The sequence below is a fragment of the Melospiza georgiana genome, chromosome 16, assembly GCF_028018845.1.
Source record: "Melospiza georgiana isolate bMelGeo1 chromosome 16, bMelGeo1.pri, whole genome shotgun sequence".
Taxonomy (NCBI): domain Eukaryota; kingdom Metazoa; phylum Chordata; class Aves; order Passeriformes; family Passerellidae; genus Melospiza; species Melospiza georgiana.
In genome coordinates, this window is record NC_080445.1 from 12,140,029 (window position 1) to 12,159,614 (window position 19,586).

The window sequence follows — 19,586 nt, forward strand, 5'->3', positions numbered from 1 at the left end:
GATTAAATCAGGTGGGAGTTTTGTTGCTGGCTTCATGGACTGAGGATTTCTTTCCACCCTTGCTGAAATTGGTAACCATTATTCCCTGAGAAGTTTTGTCTTAGTAGAGCATAATTTGGAAAACTAGAATGGATAGTCACTTTGGGGGGATTTTTTTCTCTGCTCAAAATTGTATTTTTAGTATAATATTAGAAGTGACTGTTATTCCTATTGTCCTCCAACAGCACTCAATTCCCTAGACCTTGTTTGCACACAAAAAAGCTGAACCCAGCTGCTTGTCCCAGAGGAAAAGCCCTGTTGGATCTGCCTTAGGAAGGGAATAAATGTTAGAACACTTTTTGTTAGGACACATCTTGTGAGGGGACAATGTAATGCATCAAGGGGTCATTTCTGTTATTTCAGAAGTCATTAACATCAGTGCTGGCATTGGTAACTGATCCAATATCTTAAACACAAAGGCAGAAATTAGAGAGAGGTAAATGGAGAATAATCCAGCAAGAATCCCAGGAACTGCAGAAATGAGCACTCCAATCTTTTCAGATCTAATAAACAGGCCAGGAAGGACAGTATTCCTTCTCTAGCTTATTAAAGGGTTTCAACTTGATCATGAAAAGTTAACCATCACTTGCTATACTTTGGCTTATTTCATGTTCTTGCATCCATTTAATCAATGCTTTAACTTCCACTTCAGCCTTGATTCAGACACAGACTTGATATTTAAACAATTCTCCTCTGCAATATTTGTGTCCATGTAAAAAAATCATCTACTGTGTGCTTTACATGGACACAATGCAGACCTGCCATATTTCATATGAAATATTTCAACTCACACATACCAAAATCTTATTTCTCTGTCATTTCAGAAGTTAAAATTTCCTGTTACCAAGTCATTCTGGAAGTCAGCTGGAAACTCCAGCCATTCTCCAGTGTCAGTCTTTTGAGACCTAAGACTTAGACACATTAAAAAGAAATGTGTTTATTCATTTATAAATCACTACAATACCTACCAAAAAAATCCTTTCATTTAATGTTTTTTCATATAAAACCTATTTTAAGTGGTTTGTTTAGTTTAAATAAATTAGCATATTTTTCTCTGGAGGGTTAATTATTATGCCTTCTGCTATTCTGCTGATGAGCTGGAAGCTGTGTTCAGGGGAGGCAACTTGTACCAAGGCAGATCTGGCAGAACAGTCACTCATTTCCCAGTATTACAACAGGATTCTTTTTCCAGGGACTGTTTCCTACAGAGGAATAAATACTGAGAAACACCATCCTCTGACTCACATACAAACACATTTCAGAACAACTTAAAAATCTGAACATGAAAGAGGGAAAGAAGTGCAGAGATGTGAGGCACTTGGTGCTGCACTGAATAAGCAGCTGTAATGCAGGAGAGAATTTGGTTTAGTGAGGCAGAATAAGGACAGTGAGAGTAACAGAAATACTTCAGACCTGACTAGGGTTCCAAGAGACGATCGAGTACATTTCTAGATGAGGTTTAGTGGCATTTCAAACTAAACCTGAGAGTTCTTGGATCAGGGAGTAGAAAGCCAATCTAAGCTCTTGTGTTTATAATCCTATTGCTGCTGGTGTGTCCAGAGCCTGTATGAAACACAGGGGATGTGCTTGAAGGCAGCTGTGGCCTGGGGGGAAGCACAAACTGAGAGATAACAGAAAAATACTAACAAAAACCTTCAAAGGCTTTTTGCAGACCTACAAAACACGTGGAGATGGGTGAGGATTCCTGTGTCTGAACTTTGAGCTGAAATTCAGCCTGTGCCTGCCTTACTCAGGAGGTCAGGCACTGAGTGTTTAACATCACACTCTCCAAAATCAATAAAGGCAGGCAGATAAATCCAGATGTGTACAGCAGCAATATGTATGCATTTAAACCACCACAAACAGCTTTTTGTGCATGTAGTACAAAGCAACCAAGTGCATCACATCCAGCACAATCAGTGTCATTTCCCAGTTGTCACTGGCAAATCAGATGTTTGATTACAGACAGATTAAAGGGGAATCTTTCTGGAAAATCGTTAAACAGCCTCAATCAAAGATACAGCCCTCACAGCTGCCTGTAATACAAAATACCTATTGCAATGCAAATGTAAAAAACAAAAACAAAACCCAGAAATAAATATGAGCACTTACACCAAACATTTGTCTAAGATCTGGATCCCGGAATCTGAAGGGTATATTTGAGACGTGGAGCCGTTTGGGCTGTGATTTGTTTTCTGTGTTTTCAGAAGATTGTGTCTGTTGCTGGCCATCGGTCTGTGCTGCATCATCTGTCTGCTAAAGGGGTAAAGCAAAATAAAGCACACTGTAAGTATTGTTAATACAAGGGGGTGAACTTAAATCCTCAAAAAAAAAGACCCCAATAAAAACCAAACAAACTAAAATCAGTTAAATCTGCTCCAAAGTAGTGAGGAACACCAGAAGTCTAAATACATGAAAATCAAGTCGATTCCTGTCTCAACAGCATACATTTCCAGTGATAATATGTATTTGGAATAAACTGGAGAATGAGTAAATCATTATTTGTAATTTGCTTAGCTGCTCTTAAATAATGAATGAATATATCTCCCTATAAGATTGTAGAAATTTCTTTAATCCTTTCTGTGTTTGCCAAGGTAAGGAACAGAATCTGCAGTCCAAATGCTCTCTGCTGGCAGAGCAAGCCAGACCCTTTGAAATGAGATTAGAGCTTTTATTCAGAGGCCACTGGGATTCTCCACAGCAGGCAGGTAACACATCTCCTCCTCTTGGCCATGTCATGAGCAGTGTTCATGGGCACTGAGGGTCATTCTGGCCAGATAAATGGTGCCCATTATGGAAAAGGCCTTGAGTTGTGAGAGGGAACAGAAGTTTAATCAGTGGTGAAGGTTGCCTGACACAAGTGTGAGACCCAGAAACGAAGTTGTGCAGATTTTCTTCCTCACCAAAATGAGGTTATGTCATGGTGCTTCTGACAGGGACAGCGTTCCCTGGGTTTAAAATTCTGGTTTAAAACAGAAGGACATTGCCATGTGTTATGATTTAACAAACAAATCACAAATCTGCAGTGAGATGAGGAAAAAACATAAAATGCCCCTCAACCAAAAAGTAAAATGAACCAGTGCTGGTCTATCAATATGTTATAGAAATTACTCATCTCTGTTCTTTAATTACATCCTACAGTGCCTAATTAATTACTGCTTGTACAGCACACAGTCATTAGCCAAGGCTCTGTATGGGTATTTTAAAACAGCACAGTCACTCCTGTGCATGGGCAGAAGGGTTGGGAAGAATAGAAGGAGAAAGAAAATGGTTGAATGAAAAACTACAAGGATGATCTGACAGCCATCACTCTCTTTGCTCTTTCCTTTTTCCTTCTGACCCCGTTGTTTTTCTCATTATTCATCTTTCTCTTTTGTGCTAATGTTACATTCAGTTTGTCTTTCTGAGTTCTCATTTAAAGAACAAAAAGGAGAAATTGCCCATTTCCTGCTAGTATTTCTAGTATTTCTTTTAGGAGACAACAGTTTAAGCAACATAAAAATGGTTAAATAAAATAAACCTTACCACATAGTTTTAGTACCAACAAGCCTGTTGAAGAGGAAGCAAAAGAACTCAAACAGAACACATCATTTACATCAGCAATAACTACACAGAAATTGAATTCTAGCAAGTGAAATTCAACAATATCCTCCCTAATTAATACAAATATTCTCAAATTAAAAGTGCTAACACGTATATTGCCTATACTTCTGTGCTAAAAACAGGTGCTCATTTCTGCAGCAGCATCAGTCCATCAGGAACATCTCTGGTATTTCAGAGGATACGATGAGACACACACAAACACAAACTTTTGTGTGCACTGAAGAAAGATTTACAAGTGATCCAAACAAATAATGGGATCAGATCAAGTGTAAACCTAAAACTGAGTCAGTGCCACCACATCTCTTCATGTGCTACGACCTGAACTCACAGCCCAACAAAGTAAATAATTTATCTTTATGAATATTTAGTGATTTAGATAGGAAATATGGTATATAGCTGTCAAGAGACAAAAATGTTCCATGCTAATCTATTGTTAGCTAAAATCAACCCAAAAATTCAAACTTTAGATTTTGAGGCAGCTGTTTCACCCAGAGACACCACAGGGATTATTTTCTACCTTCAGGCATAAAAGGAGAGAAATAGAAAAGAAATTTGGTATGTGAGAGCAGGTGGGGGATGACAGACTGGAAGCTCTTGAAATAAAGCACTCCTGAAGAATTTGAGGTCAATTAGATTAATCTGAAGAGAACTGCAGAATTCTAAAGGTGCTGTTAAGCTTTAGGAACAGAGGGTGCCCAAGGAAGAAATTATGTAATCAGTGCCCTGTATAAATGCAAATGGAAAAGAGTAATCTCTGCTCATTTTATTCATAGAAATGAGGAGTAGAAGGGCTGAGCTGTGCACCACAAACATCCCAAAACACTGGGAGCAACTGCCCTACTTAGCAGCTGAACAGATGATGGTCCACAAAATCCAGTGAGGTTTCTGAGGGGGTGTTAAAATGGAGCTACAAATTATGGGTGAAGAGAATAAATCCAGGTACCAGTGTTTTCCAGGCCTTTGGTTGGTTTTACCGCTTTTTAAAATCATTTTTATTTTAAGAAGTCTCAAATTTGCACTCTCAGCATAGAATGTCTCAGTCTGGGCAGCGAGGGCTGAAAACCAGAAACTTTAGCAAGTCCCTGTCACCAACAATTCACAACTGTCCATGACCCTCAAGATCCCTGGGGCAGAATTAGCATGGCTAAAGCATTTAGAACGTATGAAAAGGCTTAGCAATGTAACAGGCTCTTTACAAAGCACATTATCATCCAGAAATCCACAGCTGTGCCCGGAGATCTGGACAAGGATAACCACGAACTGAAACTGGAATGTGAAGATGATGCAGAAATTAACACAAGGAGGTAAAACACACCACGGGGAGAGGACAGGCTGGATTTTGAAAAATCCAAGCCAGGAAACTTTCAGAGCTCTGTGGACTCATGGAACCAGAATGTAATTTACCTCACACATACAGAATACATTTCAGGACAAAACCTTCACTGCTGGAGGACCTGAAGAGTGGTGTTTGATAGTCCTTTAAAAATTAATTGATGTGAGGATGTGGTATTGTCCTTCCTCCATCCCTGCAGTCCTGGATGCAATCAGGCTGCTTTCTGGCCCCTATTCCACCACATTTTTGCAATTATAAGATATTAAAGATTATTAATATACTATAGTCTTAAGACTTTTAATGAAAGTTGTAAAAACAGAATGCAGAAATAGAAGATCAAATTCTCACTCACAGCAAAACAAATTGAGGTGAACTCCCTTTACTTCAGTGAGCTACTGAGAGCTTAAGTGTTAAAATAAATTAGAATTGAAACATTCTTAGAGGTAAGCAAACCCATATCAAAGAGGGCATTTCCAAAAAACATTTATTTTTTACATGTAAGATAATTTCAGTATAAACAATTGGTATCCTTTTAAATGAAATCCATCATCAGGAGAGTTAATATCTATTGTTTTCTAAAGAAGTTCTTTACCTTCAGCAAAAAACTTTTCTTTTTATTTCCTTAACTCGGTTCTGGAAACAGAAAGCTTCTGTTATTGAAAAGACTTAAGTTCTTAAAGACTTCACAGTAAAATTATTAAACTAGTTTTAAAGAAATAAAATTATTAAAGTAATTTTTCTGATTCCCCTTCCAAGCTTGTTTCCTGAGAATTTAAGAACCAAAATTATACAAGTGAAGAAAACCACTAAACCAAATATTTGTTTGGATAAAATAAATTTGACAATTTTTTGTTTGGAAAAAAATATTAACTCCCCCTCCCCTTACTTTAAGGCCATTTTAATCAAAATTTGCAGCAACTTTCACTCAAAAATACATTCTAAAACCTTCATGCAGCCCTAATACAACCCCATTTCCCAGCTGCTCCTGCCTGGACACTGGAGTCTCATCTCCCACCCCCAGCCCTTGTGGCAAAGGCCCCGCACACAATAAAACAATGGTCAGTGAACCTGAAACCAGAGAGGGCCTTGTGCACGTTGCCTGGGCAGAAAAACCCCATTCCATTCTCCTTCCTGGCTAACAGCAATTTTCTGTGTCCCTTCCCATCCATCACCGCAGACAGACAGCCCTGCAATGTTCCCCACACCGGAATTTTAAGTGTTCCACTTTCCCTTCATTCTTCTTCACTGCCTAATATCTTTCATTTCCTACAAAACCACGATGGTGTGCACAAAATCTTTCACCCTCAAAGCCTGTTTCCAACACAATGAAATACAGAAAACTGTTTGCACACCGCTACAGGAACGCTGCTCCCAATATCAGTATTTAAAGACTGAATGGAACACAGACCGTAGGAATGTCTGAAATGGATCTAAACCTTTTATGTCTTTCTGGACAAAGTGAAAATAAGTATTACTGGAACATGAGGAATCTTTACCAAGTCCTGATCATTCTGCTATAATCTGCAAACAAACACAAATCTGTTGCATATCTTTTAAACTCATTCCAAGTCTAGAGGAAGAACAGCCTAATTTAAGCAGGGATAACCTCTAAAATATTTACAGGGAGAAAAGCAAGTGGAAAAACAAAAAAAATTAACAGATTATTTTTTTTTAATATGATCAGCGGTAAATTAGGTGCTGAGTGTCTCATGTATACAAACAAGCATAGGGTAAAGCTCTTCGGAATTTTAAATTTAGCAAAAAAGAAAGCACCCACTGAATTTTTTAATGAATGCTCAAAACAGCACCCGTTTTTTTGTGGGTTTTTTTTTTTTTTTCTGCTGCACCAATCAAGTTATTTCTCAGAGAAAAAAGAGCTTGTGAATGTCTTCTAGGCATTATTTGATTAAGTTGACAATATTATGTGAGCAATGGTTGGGTACCCACTGTGCTGTACTTTTGACCAAATTGATTTGTGTAATGAACACTTGCTCTGTCTCTTCTCCAGCCTGAACAGGGCTCTTGATTTAACCGGTGGTGCTGGGAGCCAAGTGAATTTACAGCCCCCACAGTCATTCTCTCTCAATCTGGAGAGAATAGCAGCAGCAGTACATGAGCAAGCATAATTCAATACATTGTGCTATAAGCACAGAAAATAATATCAGAGCTCTGCAATATACCTGTTTGATTTGATTTGTAAACCCGATAAAAAAAGCAATCGAGAAAAGTTCAGCAGAAAATATATATATATACGTCCTGAGCAAAAATATAACCATGCCCAATGTGTACAAACTGAAAAAATCATGCATAGTAAATCACCTTCATACTTCCCTCAGATAATATTGCACATTTTCCATTTTAAAAGGATCTAGATTCTGGAAAGTTACCTTTCCATTAAAAAGTGAGCAAAGAGAATAATTTAAAACTGAGTTTGGGACTTTCTGAAAATGCTGTTTCCCAGATATACCACTAACAGAGAGCTGAAAAAGTGATGGGCTTGTAGATTTCCTGTTTTCTTAAGTAGACCAACTAATTAATTAATCATACTTGTTTTGGTAAATTTATATTCTGAAAAGTCCCAGCTCTGCAACATGCTTCCCAGAAGCACAACAACAGAAAAAATGGAGTTATAGACACAGATCCATCTGTTTGGGCTTAAATTCACACAAAGATGTACACAGAAAAAAAATTCTATTATTGTGCTATTTCACAATGGTGATAAACATTACCAGAAGTATCAGCAACTTCTCTTCTGCTATCCTTTTCTCATGAATAAGATCAATAGTAAGGTCTCATTGCTTTCAGGATATTAAAAGTTGAGCTTAATTCTTCAAATTAGCTCTAAAGATAAAAATATTTCCAGTACCTCTGCAGGTACCAAAGCATGCAGGTCATGCCACATCCATTTAACCCCTTAGGAATCCTTTCCTGAAGAGAATGTGCACTGTTCCTTGTTCTGATATAATGCAAAAATCACGCAGATGTGGGACTTGCTGCTATGCACAAAGAAATAAAGAAATGTAATAACCTAATCATGCCTGCATTTGATAATTTGGAACTAGATGATCCTTAAGGTCACTTCAACACTCGCCCTTCCACAATTATATTTTGAAATTTCTGGTGTAGCTGAGTGTCTCATGCTTGGTTTCAGAGACACTGAGAGTGAAAGCCTGCAGGGCAAGCCCTGACCCATCTTGTTTTTAATGGTAAAATTTCCTTTTATTTCAGCTGGGTCACAGTTTCACCCTGATGTTATACCCACTTGACAAAGTAATTTCAGCATTACCACTAAGTTCACTCTATTTCCCAGATTACAAAAGGTATAATGAAATTACAAAAGGTATAATGGTTTCATATTCTTTACAAAAACATTTTACTACCCAAAGCACCAAATGCAAACTGAGCAAAGCAGCCACTGGGACAGGTCTGAAAGAAGCAGACAGAGGACCAAGTCCCTGTCCTGAAGGCTGTGCTGTGCCCTCTCCAAAGTGCTGAGCTCTCACCTGCCGCAGACATCTTTTATGAAAAATCCTTTCCTTAGGATTTTTGCTCCTGAGAAGCTGAGAGGCCTCAGGAACAAAATGTAAACAATGATTATCTGCTGCTGTGGAATGCAACAGGTGCATCTGGGATTGGTCTCATGTGGTTGTTTCTAATTAATGGCCAATCACAGTCCAGGTTTCTTGTACTGTCTCAGTCACAAGCCTTTGTTATCATTCCTTTTCTAATCTTAGCTAGGCTTCTGATGAAATCCTTCCTTCTATTCTTTTAGTATAGTTTTATTATGATATATACCATAAAATAATAAATCAAGCCTTCTGAAACACGGAGTCAGATCCTCATCTCTTCCCTCACCCTGGGACCCCTGTGAACACCACCACACTCACCCTGGCCCCTGCCCAGTCCATCGATGCCCAAGAGCCATTCTCCCTCCCGTCTCCCTACTGGCAAGAGTGTGTTTGATGTTTAATTGTGCCTATTATTCTCATTAATAACCCCATCTTTGGGAAGTGAGATGTGACACACACACCTTTGGGCTGTGAGAGACACAGGCAGGGTGTCAGTGCCCCTCTGGGGAGGGAGAACACCCAACCACCTCCCTCCCTTCTGCAGCACTGCCTCTCACAGCTCCTTGAGCAGTCACATGAATACAATTTACTGCCAGGAACACAGTGTAAGGTGGCTGGCTCTGACTGGGGCATTTGTTTTAGATATACTGCCACACACAAGCACACCCCGCCAGAATCCCTTAATCCAATTTACTGACAAATGAAAAAGAACCTGAATAATTTTGTGCTTTGCTTCAGCAGTTTCTGACGTTCCACTATTGAACATGCTCTGGGGTTTCAGCAGGCTGGGTATTGTTCAGGGCTGAAGACTTACAAGCAGCAGTGATTATTTCTCTCATTTCTAGATGGATGCATTCTGGATGCTGATACCACAGGCTACAAGAAAGCACTGCTATTATTGTGATAGCTTATGCATGGAGAGCTAGCAGCCTAAGTAAGAGATCATTAATTCTGGGGACAGATAGGAGCAATAAGATGGGTTTCTTAAGCCTCTGGTACTGCAGGACAACCAAAGAGTAATTAATAACTTGGCTACATTAATTATTTCCCCAATTAATCTTCCTTAACAATATGCAATATAGCCCTTATATAGTGCTTTACATTGCCTTTGCTGGTTCATCATTTTTCTTCTAAAATATTCAGCAGGGTATCAGGGAACAGCAGATCAATCATGTCTGGAAGAGAACCACCAAAAGCCATACATTTTTTGACTTGAGAACACCTCTCAAAACTTGGGCCAAATTTGCTGGCATAAAGAGCAGATATTACTTTTAAAAAAATATTTGTAAAATGTTTTAATAGAGTTGTGCGTAACCAAGCAGTTGGCAAGTTCAGTTAAGGACACCCAGCTGATGCCAGCATGTCAGTAATGTGAAATGGAAGAGGGAATGATAAAAGGTTGCCTCAATGAATTATTTATTGCTTGCATCGATTCAATAAATATTTCTGACCACCTACTGATCCCATCCACAGCATCACAAGAGCAATTAACAAAACCTTTCCTAATTAGCTGCATCCTGGCTCCACTAGCCAAGAAGGAAATGCATACACACTATGCACATCTTTAGAAGATGACACTATGTGTAATAAAGCTCAATTATTGTGATATTGTCACAAGATAGTTCTGAAATAAATTCCTTGGATTTATTCTTTAAAAGAAATAGCAGACAGATTAGGAAATATTATACTGTCAAAGGACAAAAGCATTAATTTAATCCAAATAAAAAATCTTAAGTAGTGATACTGAGTCACAAAGAAATAGTCAATTGATTTTGCTATTCCTCTCTCATCTGTTAGTCAGAAGTTTGTTTTATTTCTGATGTAAGTCTTGCAGGAAGAAAGTGTTTAAAAATAACTTGGTTTCAATTCTAGAAAGCCTAATGTAAAATCCAGACAGGCATACTAAAAAACCCCATGGCAGTAAACATAGAAATCTTGATTAGAGGGATTTTTATCATTTGAGTGGGAGCTGTATCTTCTCACTGCAAAGCTGGTTTTACAAAGTATTACCAGAAGAAGAAGGCACCAGGATCCTCAGCACTAATAAATAGTGCCATGCTCATGAGATTTCCCCCCACAAATTGCTCAGCACATTCACTCTGCAGATTCTCCTCTCATTCCTCTCCCTCTGGAGCTCCTTTCCCTCTGTGTGTCTGAAAGGACCCACAGCACTCATGGGGTGCTTTCATGAGCACCTAAAGCCTCAAAAACACACCTGTCCTTCCTGAGACCTTGGGGCTCAGGCTCCTTCCACCCACCACTCCACAAAAATTGGATTATGTGAAACAAGATATAAAAAATTATATAAAATAAGACTTGGAAAGCACCTGAAAGTACCAATAGGGAATCGCTGCGGTAGGTTCTAAACATGCAGAAATAGAGATTTGCCATCTAAATACAAAGTTTAAAGGAAGAAGGGTAAAATAGATGCAGAAATATTGAAAGGTTTTGTAAAGCTTACATGTAAATATTCCTAATGGTTGTGATAGCCTTAAAACACTTGAAATCACAATTTGATAGGCAATAAATCAGGACACAATGCCCTTGAGGATAAGACTTTCTGACTGATGCAAGACTTGGCCTGCTTGGTTTCTGGAAATCCACTGATTCTCCCCAAGTTCTCCTGTCCAACTCATTTATTACCTTGATTTATGAAGAAATTATTCAGAAAAGAACATAAATCAATACACAGTAAGGCAACTGTACTTTTACCTGCGGACATTCATTCTTCACAAGCATTACTGCTCTAATATAGAGGGAGATTCTTTGTTTCAAATGTTCTAATTAGCTTAAAAATTCTTTCAAGTGTTATCCTTCATAAGTCAACATTATAAAAGGCCTCAATGCTGCAATAAAGCTTATTACACTTTTGTTCTGGCAGCAAGGTCTATCTGGAAAAATAACTTTCAACATCTGCAACTAACTTGTAAAATGCTGTGACATTCAACAATATTTGTCCAAATAAAGAAATCACTAATTAAATACTGTGCTACACAGCTTCAGAGGATATTACTTTCTTTAAAAATAAAAAATAAAATAACAAAATAAAAAGAAAAGGGGAAAGTGTCTTTAGATGGAGCATTTGCAGTTTGGCTATGAGTTGTTTACCCTCAGCTTGAATCAATGCACACCAGTTCCTGGAATTCCCCTCTGAACCAGATTGATGTCATGCATGTAAAGTCCCTTTTTGTGAGAGTTGTGTTGACACAACCAACTGCTGAGTGAACTTGTGAGAGCAGAGTCTCATGCTGAGAGGGAACGGCTGATTGCTCCAGCTCCAGCTCAGGGAAAGAAAGGAAATGTGACAGTGTGATAAAAGGTTTTTCTCTGTTTGACCCCTCACCTCCTGCTGGATGCCTACTGTGACACTCCATTTGCTCACTTGCAAATCTTTGCCCAAGGAGCCAGCTGTTGAACCCTCTGAAATGGAGAGGAATTTGAGGGTTCTCCATGTCACAAAAAGACATTTTCTAAATCACATTGTCCTTTTTATACTGAGGTACTCACCCCAACTTAACAAGCAGCAGTTCAGTTCCTTGCAGGATAGTAAATTCTCAAACTTAGATTACCCATTTCATGAAAAAAACCAGCTGAATTTATTTTTCTTTTTGGGTGTGTTTGGTGGTCTCATACCTTAGCAGGTTGCAGCCAAAGGCAAGCAGCCTTTCCAAAGAGCTGAGACATTTTTAATGGAAAAGCAGATCTGTACCTGCTCTTCTCCAAAAGCAGCATCCCTGAAGTTTCCCAGTGGCACAACCAGACACAGACAAGTCCACATCAAGGAAAATCATGCTTGATGTAAATAATTCTTTTTCATCCTTCTCTTCAAGCTCACCCAACACCTTTCCTTCAATAATGTGAAAGACAATTTAAAATTTTAGGAAACACCCATTTGTCTTTCCCTTCTCCCACTTCAAAGAAGAAACAAATCTAAGGAATAGTGGATGTTTCAAAGAGTTTTTAAAGGGTTTAAACCATCATTTCAAATCCAGCTGTGAATGCTGATGTTGTGATGAATTCTGCTTGATCATAGGAATGCACAATGCGGCTCCCACTGCAGAATTGCTTTGAATACTGATACTCAAGTTTTAGGAAATATCTTTTGAAGAACTGGAAACAGGACTTGGATTCCCCTGAAATAAACTTTCCTTTCCTGGAAAAAAGTTGTCAGGAAAGAGGACAGAGGAGACATTCTCAAACAGCAAACCTGGAATCAGGAGGATTGGCACTGTGAGTTTAAATCTAATTCCCATCCTTCCCTCTTGCTCACAGCAAACCTGCCAACAGACCTCTTCTCTTATTCATCCTCCAACACAGCAACCAGACATTTCTGAGCCAAGATATTTCTATTTTCATCTAACATCTGTACAGAGAAGCCATAACAGTCTCAGGCAGTTTTTCTGTCTGCAGTTCCCTTCAGGAATCAGCACAGGATGGCACAGCCACGCTCACTCAAGGGGCACAGATTTATCTCCCTTTGATTTCTCAGGAAGGGACTTGGCCAACTGATGCTGCTGGGAGATGAAAGCAGGCAGGGTGTGGTGACTGATACCCCAGAGGGTTGTGCTGCCTTGCAGAGGGACCCTGGCAGGCTGGAGAAACAGGCACAAGGAACCTCGTGGAGTTCAGCAAAGTCCTGCACCTGGAGAGTAACAGCCCGGGCAGGGCTGCAGGAAAGGAGTCCAAGTGGAATAGGAGTGAACAATATGGGAGGGACAGGAGCATCTGGCAAACAAGGAGAGAATGAGAGAGCCAGGAGTGATCAGCCTGTTCAGAGAAGGCAGAAATACCTGATGGGAGGGAGGGGAGATGAAGGAGCCACATTCTAGCCAGTGGTGCCCAGAGCGGGAGCAAAAGGCAACGAGCAAAAGCTGCAGTACAGCACGTGCTGTGGAGGAGCTGGGGAAAGCTTTTCCTGTGAGTGCTCTGACATTAGAACAGATTCCCCAGGGACCTTGTGGGGCTCCCTCCCTGGAGGAATTCAACTCCCATCTGAATAACCTGCTCTAGCTGATCCCACTTGATTTGTCGGCAGATTGAAGCCAGGTCCAGTGACAAGGACCAGCCTTGTGCACCCCTGGGAGCAGTGACAGAGCAGGAGCAAGGACAGCAATCAGAGGGTCAGGGACACATTCAGAGGGTCAGGGACCTGCTCAGAGGGCCAGGATGTTGTTCAGTGGGTCAGGGACCTGTTCAGTGGGTCAGGGACCCGTTCAGAGAATCAGGATGCTGTTCAGAGGGTCAGGGACCTGTTCAGTGGGTCAGGGACCCGTTTAGAGAATCAGGATGCTGTTCAGGGGGTCAGGGACCCATCCAGTGCGTCAAGGACCTGCTCAGAGGGCCAGGATGTTGTTCAGTGGGTCAGGGACCCATTCAGAGGGTGCCACGACTGGCAGGGCTGTGATGGGGAGCCCGGTGGAGGTGGGCAGGTCAGGAAGGACCAGCAGACCCTGACAAGTACCTTTGAAAAAGGCTGATGCCAGAATATAATGAAAAAAACAACATGTAAAGGAAGAACATCAAAAAAGGGAGTGGGAAAAATGTTCATTTGGATGGGCAAAAATTTCCACTTTCTGTGGTACACAAAACACCCCCCCCCCACACAGAGATCCTTGCTTTCTGTGACCTGGCTCCAAAGAGACTCTCTCAGGCACAGAGAAATGGAAACCTCCACACCTTAGCATGGCAGTGCAGCAGAATAAACATTACATAAAGCAAATTATCACATAATAAAGCAATATTATTCTATCTGCAAATGGCAAGTGTAGGTCACCTCTTCCCATCACTGCTCTCCACTGTGTGATGGCCACAACCCAAATAAACAAGGCACTCTTCAGGGAGCAAGGATTAATGTTACAGAAGGCACTCCAGCACCACCAGTCTCCTCACTGTGCACTGATTTACTCAGTTACCCTATTTTACCTTTACAGCTCACTTGGATAGCTGAGATTCCTCTTGTAAATTCTCTTGACATATAAATTGAGTGTTCTCTACAATAGTATAACCATGTAAGTAAATAAATACATTTATTTTTTGGGCATCATTTGTTAGTTCCTAGGATTTTTACTCCTTTCTGCATTCCAATATTCTTCCCACCTACATAACATAACTGAAGTCTCTCTCTGCACAGGCTTTGTTTCCCATATCAGTAACTGAAGGTTGTAATGATGACCTGATTCCTTGAACTATAACTAAAGTGTGATCTATTATTTCCAACCAATTGAAACTAAAACGCAACATAAAGGAAAACTGAAAAGAGAATTTTGCCAGATGCCTATCACAGAGTCAGCTTATCAGCCACCAACCTCTGTGACAATAATGCCAGTGTCCGATACCCCAAAGCAGTGTTTCATCAAACTCCATGAATAATTTACTTTTTTAAATCATATTTCAAACTTCTACTGCAAAAGAAAGCCCCACCAATCCCAGTCAACCATCTCTGTAGGTTAGTAGACTTAAACTGGAAAAGGGGGAAAAAAATAAGAAAATATGTTTTAGTTATTTTTATGAAACTGCTTCTAAACCTAAGCTTGTCTCCCTAACTTGTCTAAGAGGTCAGCCAAACAGATTTTCAGTTTCTTCAGTGATTTTGGGACATGCAGCTATGTTTAGCTGCAATGCTGTTTCAGAAAATATTTGGTAATCTAACATATACTGAAAAGAAAGCATTTCATGGTTCCTTTTTCCTCTTTTCTAGGTGTGGAACTTTCGTTCTGCTTCGTACACTGACTTTGTTGCTTTTTAAGGAAAAAAAGAGTTTGGTCAATCACTTTGACAAGCAAGCCTACACTCCATAAACTGGGCTCCAAGAATGTGAGGAAATCACAGGGTTGGTTTTTTTTAATCCATAAAACCAGACCTTATTCTGGATTAGCTAACAATCTCTGTGTGAGCAGGACTCAGACACTAATATGAGAGGAAGTTACGGCAATAATTAACAGCCATTTGAAGTAAAACTCATTTAGAAATATAATGAACTGAGAACACTTAAACAGACTTCATTCAGGCAAAGATAAAAGAGCAGCTTACAGAAATATGGCCTGAATTGCATTTCCATTTACATCATCGACTTTTGTAACGCCTTCCCTTCCTCTGCTTCTAAAGGAAATTGTGTAAAAAATGCTTTTTGCTGCACCTCTGGAAGTGGATTTAAAACTAAAATTGTAAATTATAGCCTTCACTGTCCACTCCCTTCCATCTCAGTAAAGAATTATTCACCTTCTGACCACTCAATAGCTAAAGAAAAACTACCACAAGCAGTTTTATTATTTACAAAATGAAAGAAAACCAGTTCAAGGAGTGACACTCAAAACGGTCAGTGCAATTTGAAATCCTTTCTGTTATTTGCATAACCATCCAATATGTTTTAATGGCTGCAGTTATGAGATTATCTAAATTCATGAAGAATATATATTTATTAACACATATACTCAGCACTTTTTACTCTCCCCTGATTAGAATGTCAGGTGAACATTTCAGCTGAGGGAAAATGAATTGTGAGCTAAGGATGGGCAGCTCTGTGTCCCCTGACTCAGCCAAGTGAAGAGCCTCTAATAGACACTGGGGGGATGTATTAAATTAGGAACCACGCCACTGAGCTCTCTCAAATTTCCTTTAAATAAAAAGCAAGAAGAAAAGGTTAATTAAGTTCTACCACGCAATTCTATTAACAATATCCACGATTACTGTGGCATGAGGAGGACATTTAATTCAAAAAAGGAAGAAAGAAAGAAAGAAAGAAAGGGGGAAGAGGCTCTGGTCCATCAGAATGACTGAGCCGTGGGGATGCTTTCAGGCACTGCAGGCTCTGAGGCTGCTACAGCAAAAAAAATCCCAACAAATAAAATAAACTAAACAAATTCCTGCCCAAAAGTATGGCACAGAAAGGCTCAAAACTCAATATGCAACTATAAATTGGTAATATATAATATTGCCTATATATATATATATAAAATGTATATATTATATATCTCATATTATATATGTATATCACATATATATCACATATAATATATTATTATATAGATTATATATTATATATTATTAATATATTATACATATATATTCTATATAACATATATATCATATAATATGTATAATACATAATATACATAACATTATATCATATATATTATATAATATAGATATATAATATTTTTTTTCTGTTGCCATCAAAATCCTGTATTTTGTACTACAAAACAGCATTTGACAAGGCAAGTCATGTATCTGCTATATTGGCCTACCAGGGCTTTGTCATTTGGATTTCTAGCTTGACCAATTGCTCCAAAATAAAGCAAACCATCTCAGCATTTCTGAAGAAATATATTCTGTTCAGAGGAATTAGGAGGGCTTTTACAAGATGCTTCACTGTGTGGTCTCTCACAGGTTTTTTTTGTGCTAATTCTGTCAGCCCAGCAAGAGCACACAGTGTTCCTTGCAAATTTAAATAAGGTCTTCAACTAAAAATAATTTAAAAATAATAATCTACAGCGATTCCTGAAGATATATTTGCACAATTAAAAAAATATCAATTTAAACTGTATCTTAATAAGAACAAAATGTGTAGATTCTCAACACCTCAAAATAAAAATAAAAATGCGCCTAAATCAAATATTTTCACTTCAGCATTTTTCTTGTCTAGTCCCCCAAAACTACTGAATATCTTCCAAATGCAGATGTACTTTTTGAAGAGAAAAAATTGAAAAATAAAATACTTGTCTTGTAACCAGAGAGTAGAGAAGGATGAAAGCAGGTATCAACAGCCTGCAATTTTTTTTTTATATTTGATTCCAGATTTTATTAAGTGTTTCAATTTAGCCTGGCCAAAACATGGCACTTCATTGAAAAGAGTGGAACGGACTCCAAAGATTAATGACAGTAAAATTATCCTAATCTGTCATAAGGTCTGATATAACAGTAAGAGGAAGTAATTTGCTTTGGTAAAAAGCAATGAGCACCAAAGCATGAAAATTAACACTCCACAGAGGTAGATATTAAATGAGAAATATTAGCTGCATCAGCACATTGGAGACAATTATAAACTGCAGAGGATTTCTGAGACTGAGAAATACTATATTTACTATGATAAAGTCAATTTTACCACTCAGTAAAAGCTCAGTTTGGGATTTTAATACTGACTTTCTTTCCTCTCAAAGGTAACTTGCATTACTGCTTTCCAAAATTTATATCACTTTTGTTTCCTTTATGCACTATATTGCTTACTTTATCTCATGGAAACTTATTAATACTGAGAAGAGAAAAAAAATCATTGAGTATTACTTTATTTTATTACTTTCTTTGAGCACCCAGACAACACCTGACATGCTTTGGAGAAATTATATTAGTCAAAAACGGGTTTTTATCAGTTTCCGTCAGTGAGCGTTTATGAACAGATGAGAGCCTCTTTTCTTTCTTTTTTTACACAGAGAAATAAATATGAGAAGATAAGTAAAAAGTACACAGGGAAGATACTTTGGCTTTACATTCTTGTATTACAGAATAAATCCAAGCTGAAGATTTTTATAACCACCAGCATTCATACTGAAAGGTGCTAATGCATCATTATGATCTAGCAGGTTGCTCGCTGTGTTTTACAGCCTTTCACACTACATTAACCTTTTGTACCTCAAGTATTTATGACCTCATAAGTAAGTATTTATCAAACTGAAAGCTCATATACAGCACTGTGTTTTAGCTCCCAGTTTTTAGGAACATTTATAATTTCTCTTTGCCTGCATTTAGAATCACTTTGGTTTACAGTCCGTGTTTTTAGCAAAGATATTAATGCAAAGTAAAACTGGTTTTCCCACTATCCATGGAAATGGCACAAAACTATAAAATACCTTAAGTAGGGTCTCATGCCAACATAAAAAAGAAACCAAAACACTTCTCAAGCATATTTTATTCTAAAATAAAATAATAAATTGATAGAAAAAGCAAATACAGCTATTTTGCTTCCTGCAATACACAACAAAATATCAGAGCCAAACAAGCAGACAATGCTCATGCTCTTGGTACAAGAATTGTCACAATTTCTTAAGCAATAGGTGCCTCACCTACATATGCTCTGTATTTAACAAAAAAAAAAAAAAAACAAATAAAAACAGACAAAAAATCCCCACAAAATCTAGCAATTCAGGCATATGGACAACCCCATTTGAGGAAAAAAACCCACAGCTGACTAATGTATTGAATAGATATTGCATAAATACAGTATAGGTTGCAAATATCCTTCCCAGCAATTCACTATGAAATCTGAGGTATTGAAACCTACTGTGAGCAAGGCCAAATTGTAACTTCAGACACATTCCTATAAAATTTGGGCTAACAAACATTATGAATTTTTATATCTCTGAGAGAAACGAGGCCTGTCCAAAGCTGCCTTGTCTTTGTTCCCTCTCAGGTGTGTGTGATATCAGCTCATCATATAGCCCAGGGTGGGTGCTGAATCAAGAGTTGGTAACTGGACCCTGTCTGCATGCTGTGTCTGAAAGTTAAACTAAGCTGCACAATTTTACCTTAAAAAAAAAAAAATTATATCTGTATAAATTTCCTAAGTAACAGAGTATCTCACCAACATTCCTTTTTATTCATATACCTGAAACATTGCATTCACACAAATCAAGTTGAGGCTGTGATCTATTCAAAGCTCAATGCTCCAAAAGCATCAGTTCAAAATGAAATTCAGCAATAGCATTCTGTTTTTATGGAGGAAAAAGACTATTTCTCAGTCTAGACACTTGGGCTCAGGACAGCCAGCCTCTGCAATCAATTTTGTCACATATTTGCCTCTGGCAGGTTATTTAAACTACTTGTACCCTAGTTCCTTCTCAACAAAAGCAGAAAAAACAATAATTATAATTCAGCAAAATCTCACCAAATGGACATAAGGATCAAATAAATCCTTTCATGAGATGCTTGGAGAGGATCATCCTCTAAACCCAACAAGAAAGAATCACACTAGATTAGATCAGCAGCAGCACATTCAGAAATATCTCAGTCTTACAGGCAACTCCCAGACCTAAAGAACTCCTGAATATAAT

At 38.4% G+C, this 19,586-nt stretch overlaps 1 protein-coding gene across 35 annotated transcripts in view; it reads right to left on the minus strand.

Moving 5' to 3' along the window:
* RBFOX1 (RNA binding fox-1 homolog 1) overlaps window positions 1–19,586 on the minus strand; it is a 1,171,935-nt gene that overhangs the window by 92,339 nt on the left and 1,060,010 nt on the right. For all 35 annotated transcript variants that reach the window (XM_058035398.1, XM_058035402.1, XM_058035413.1 and 32 more), the window contains one exon: window positions 2,152–2,295. In XM_058035398.1, coding sequence (XP_057891381.1) covers window positions 2,152–2,295 — 144 coding nt within the window. The remainder of the gene's footprint in view (window positions 1–2,151; window positions 2,296–19,586) is intronic.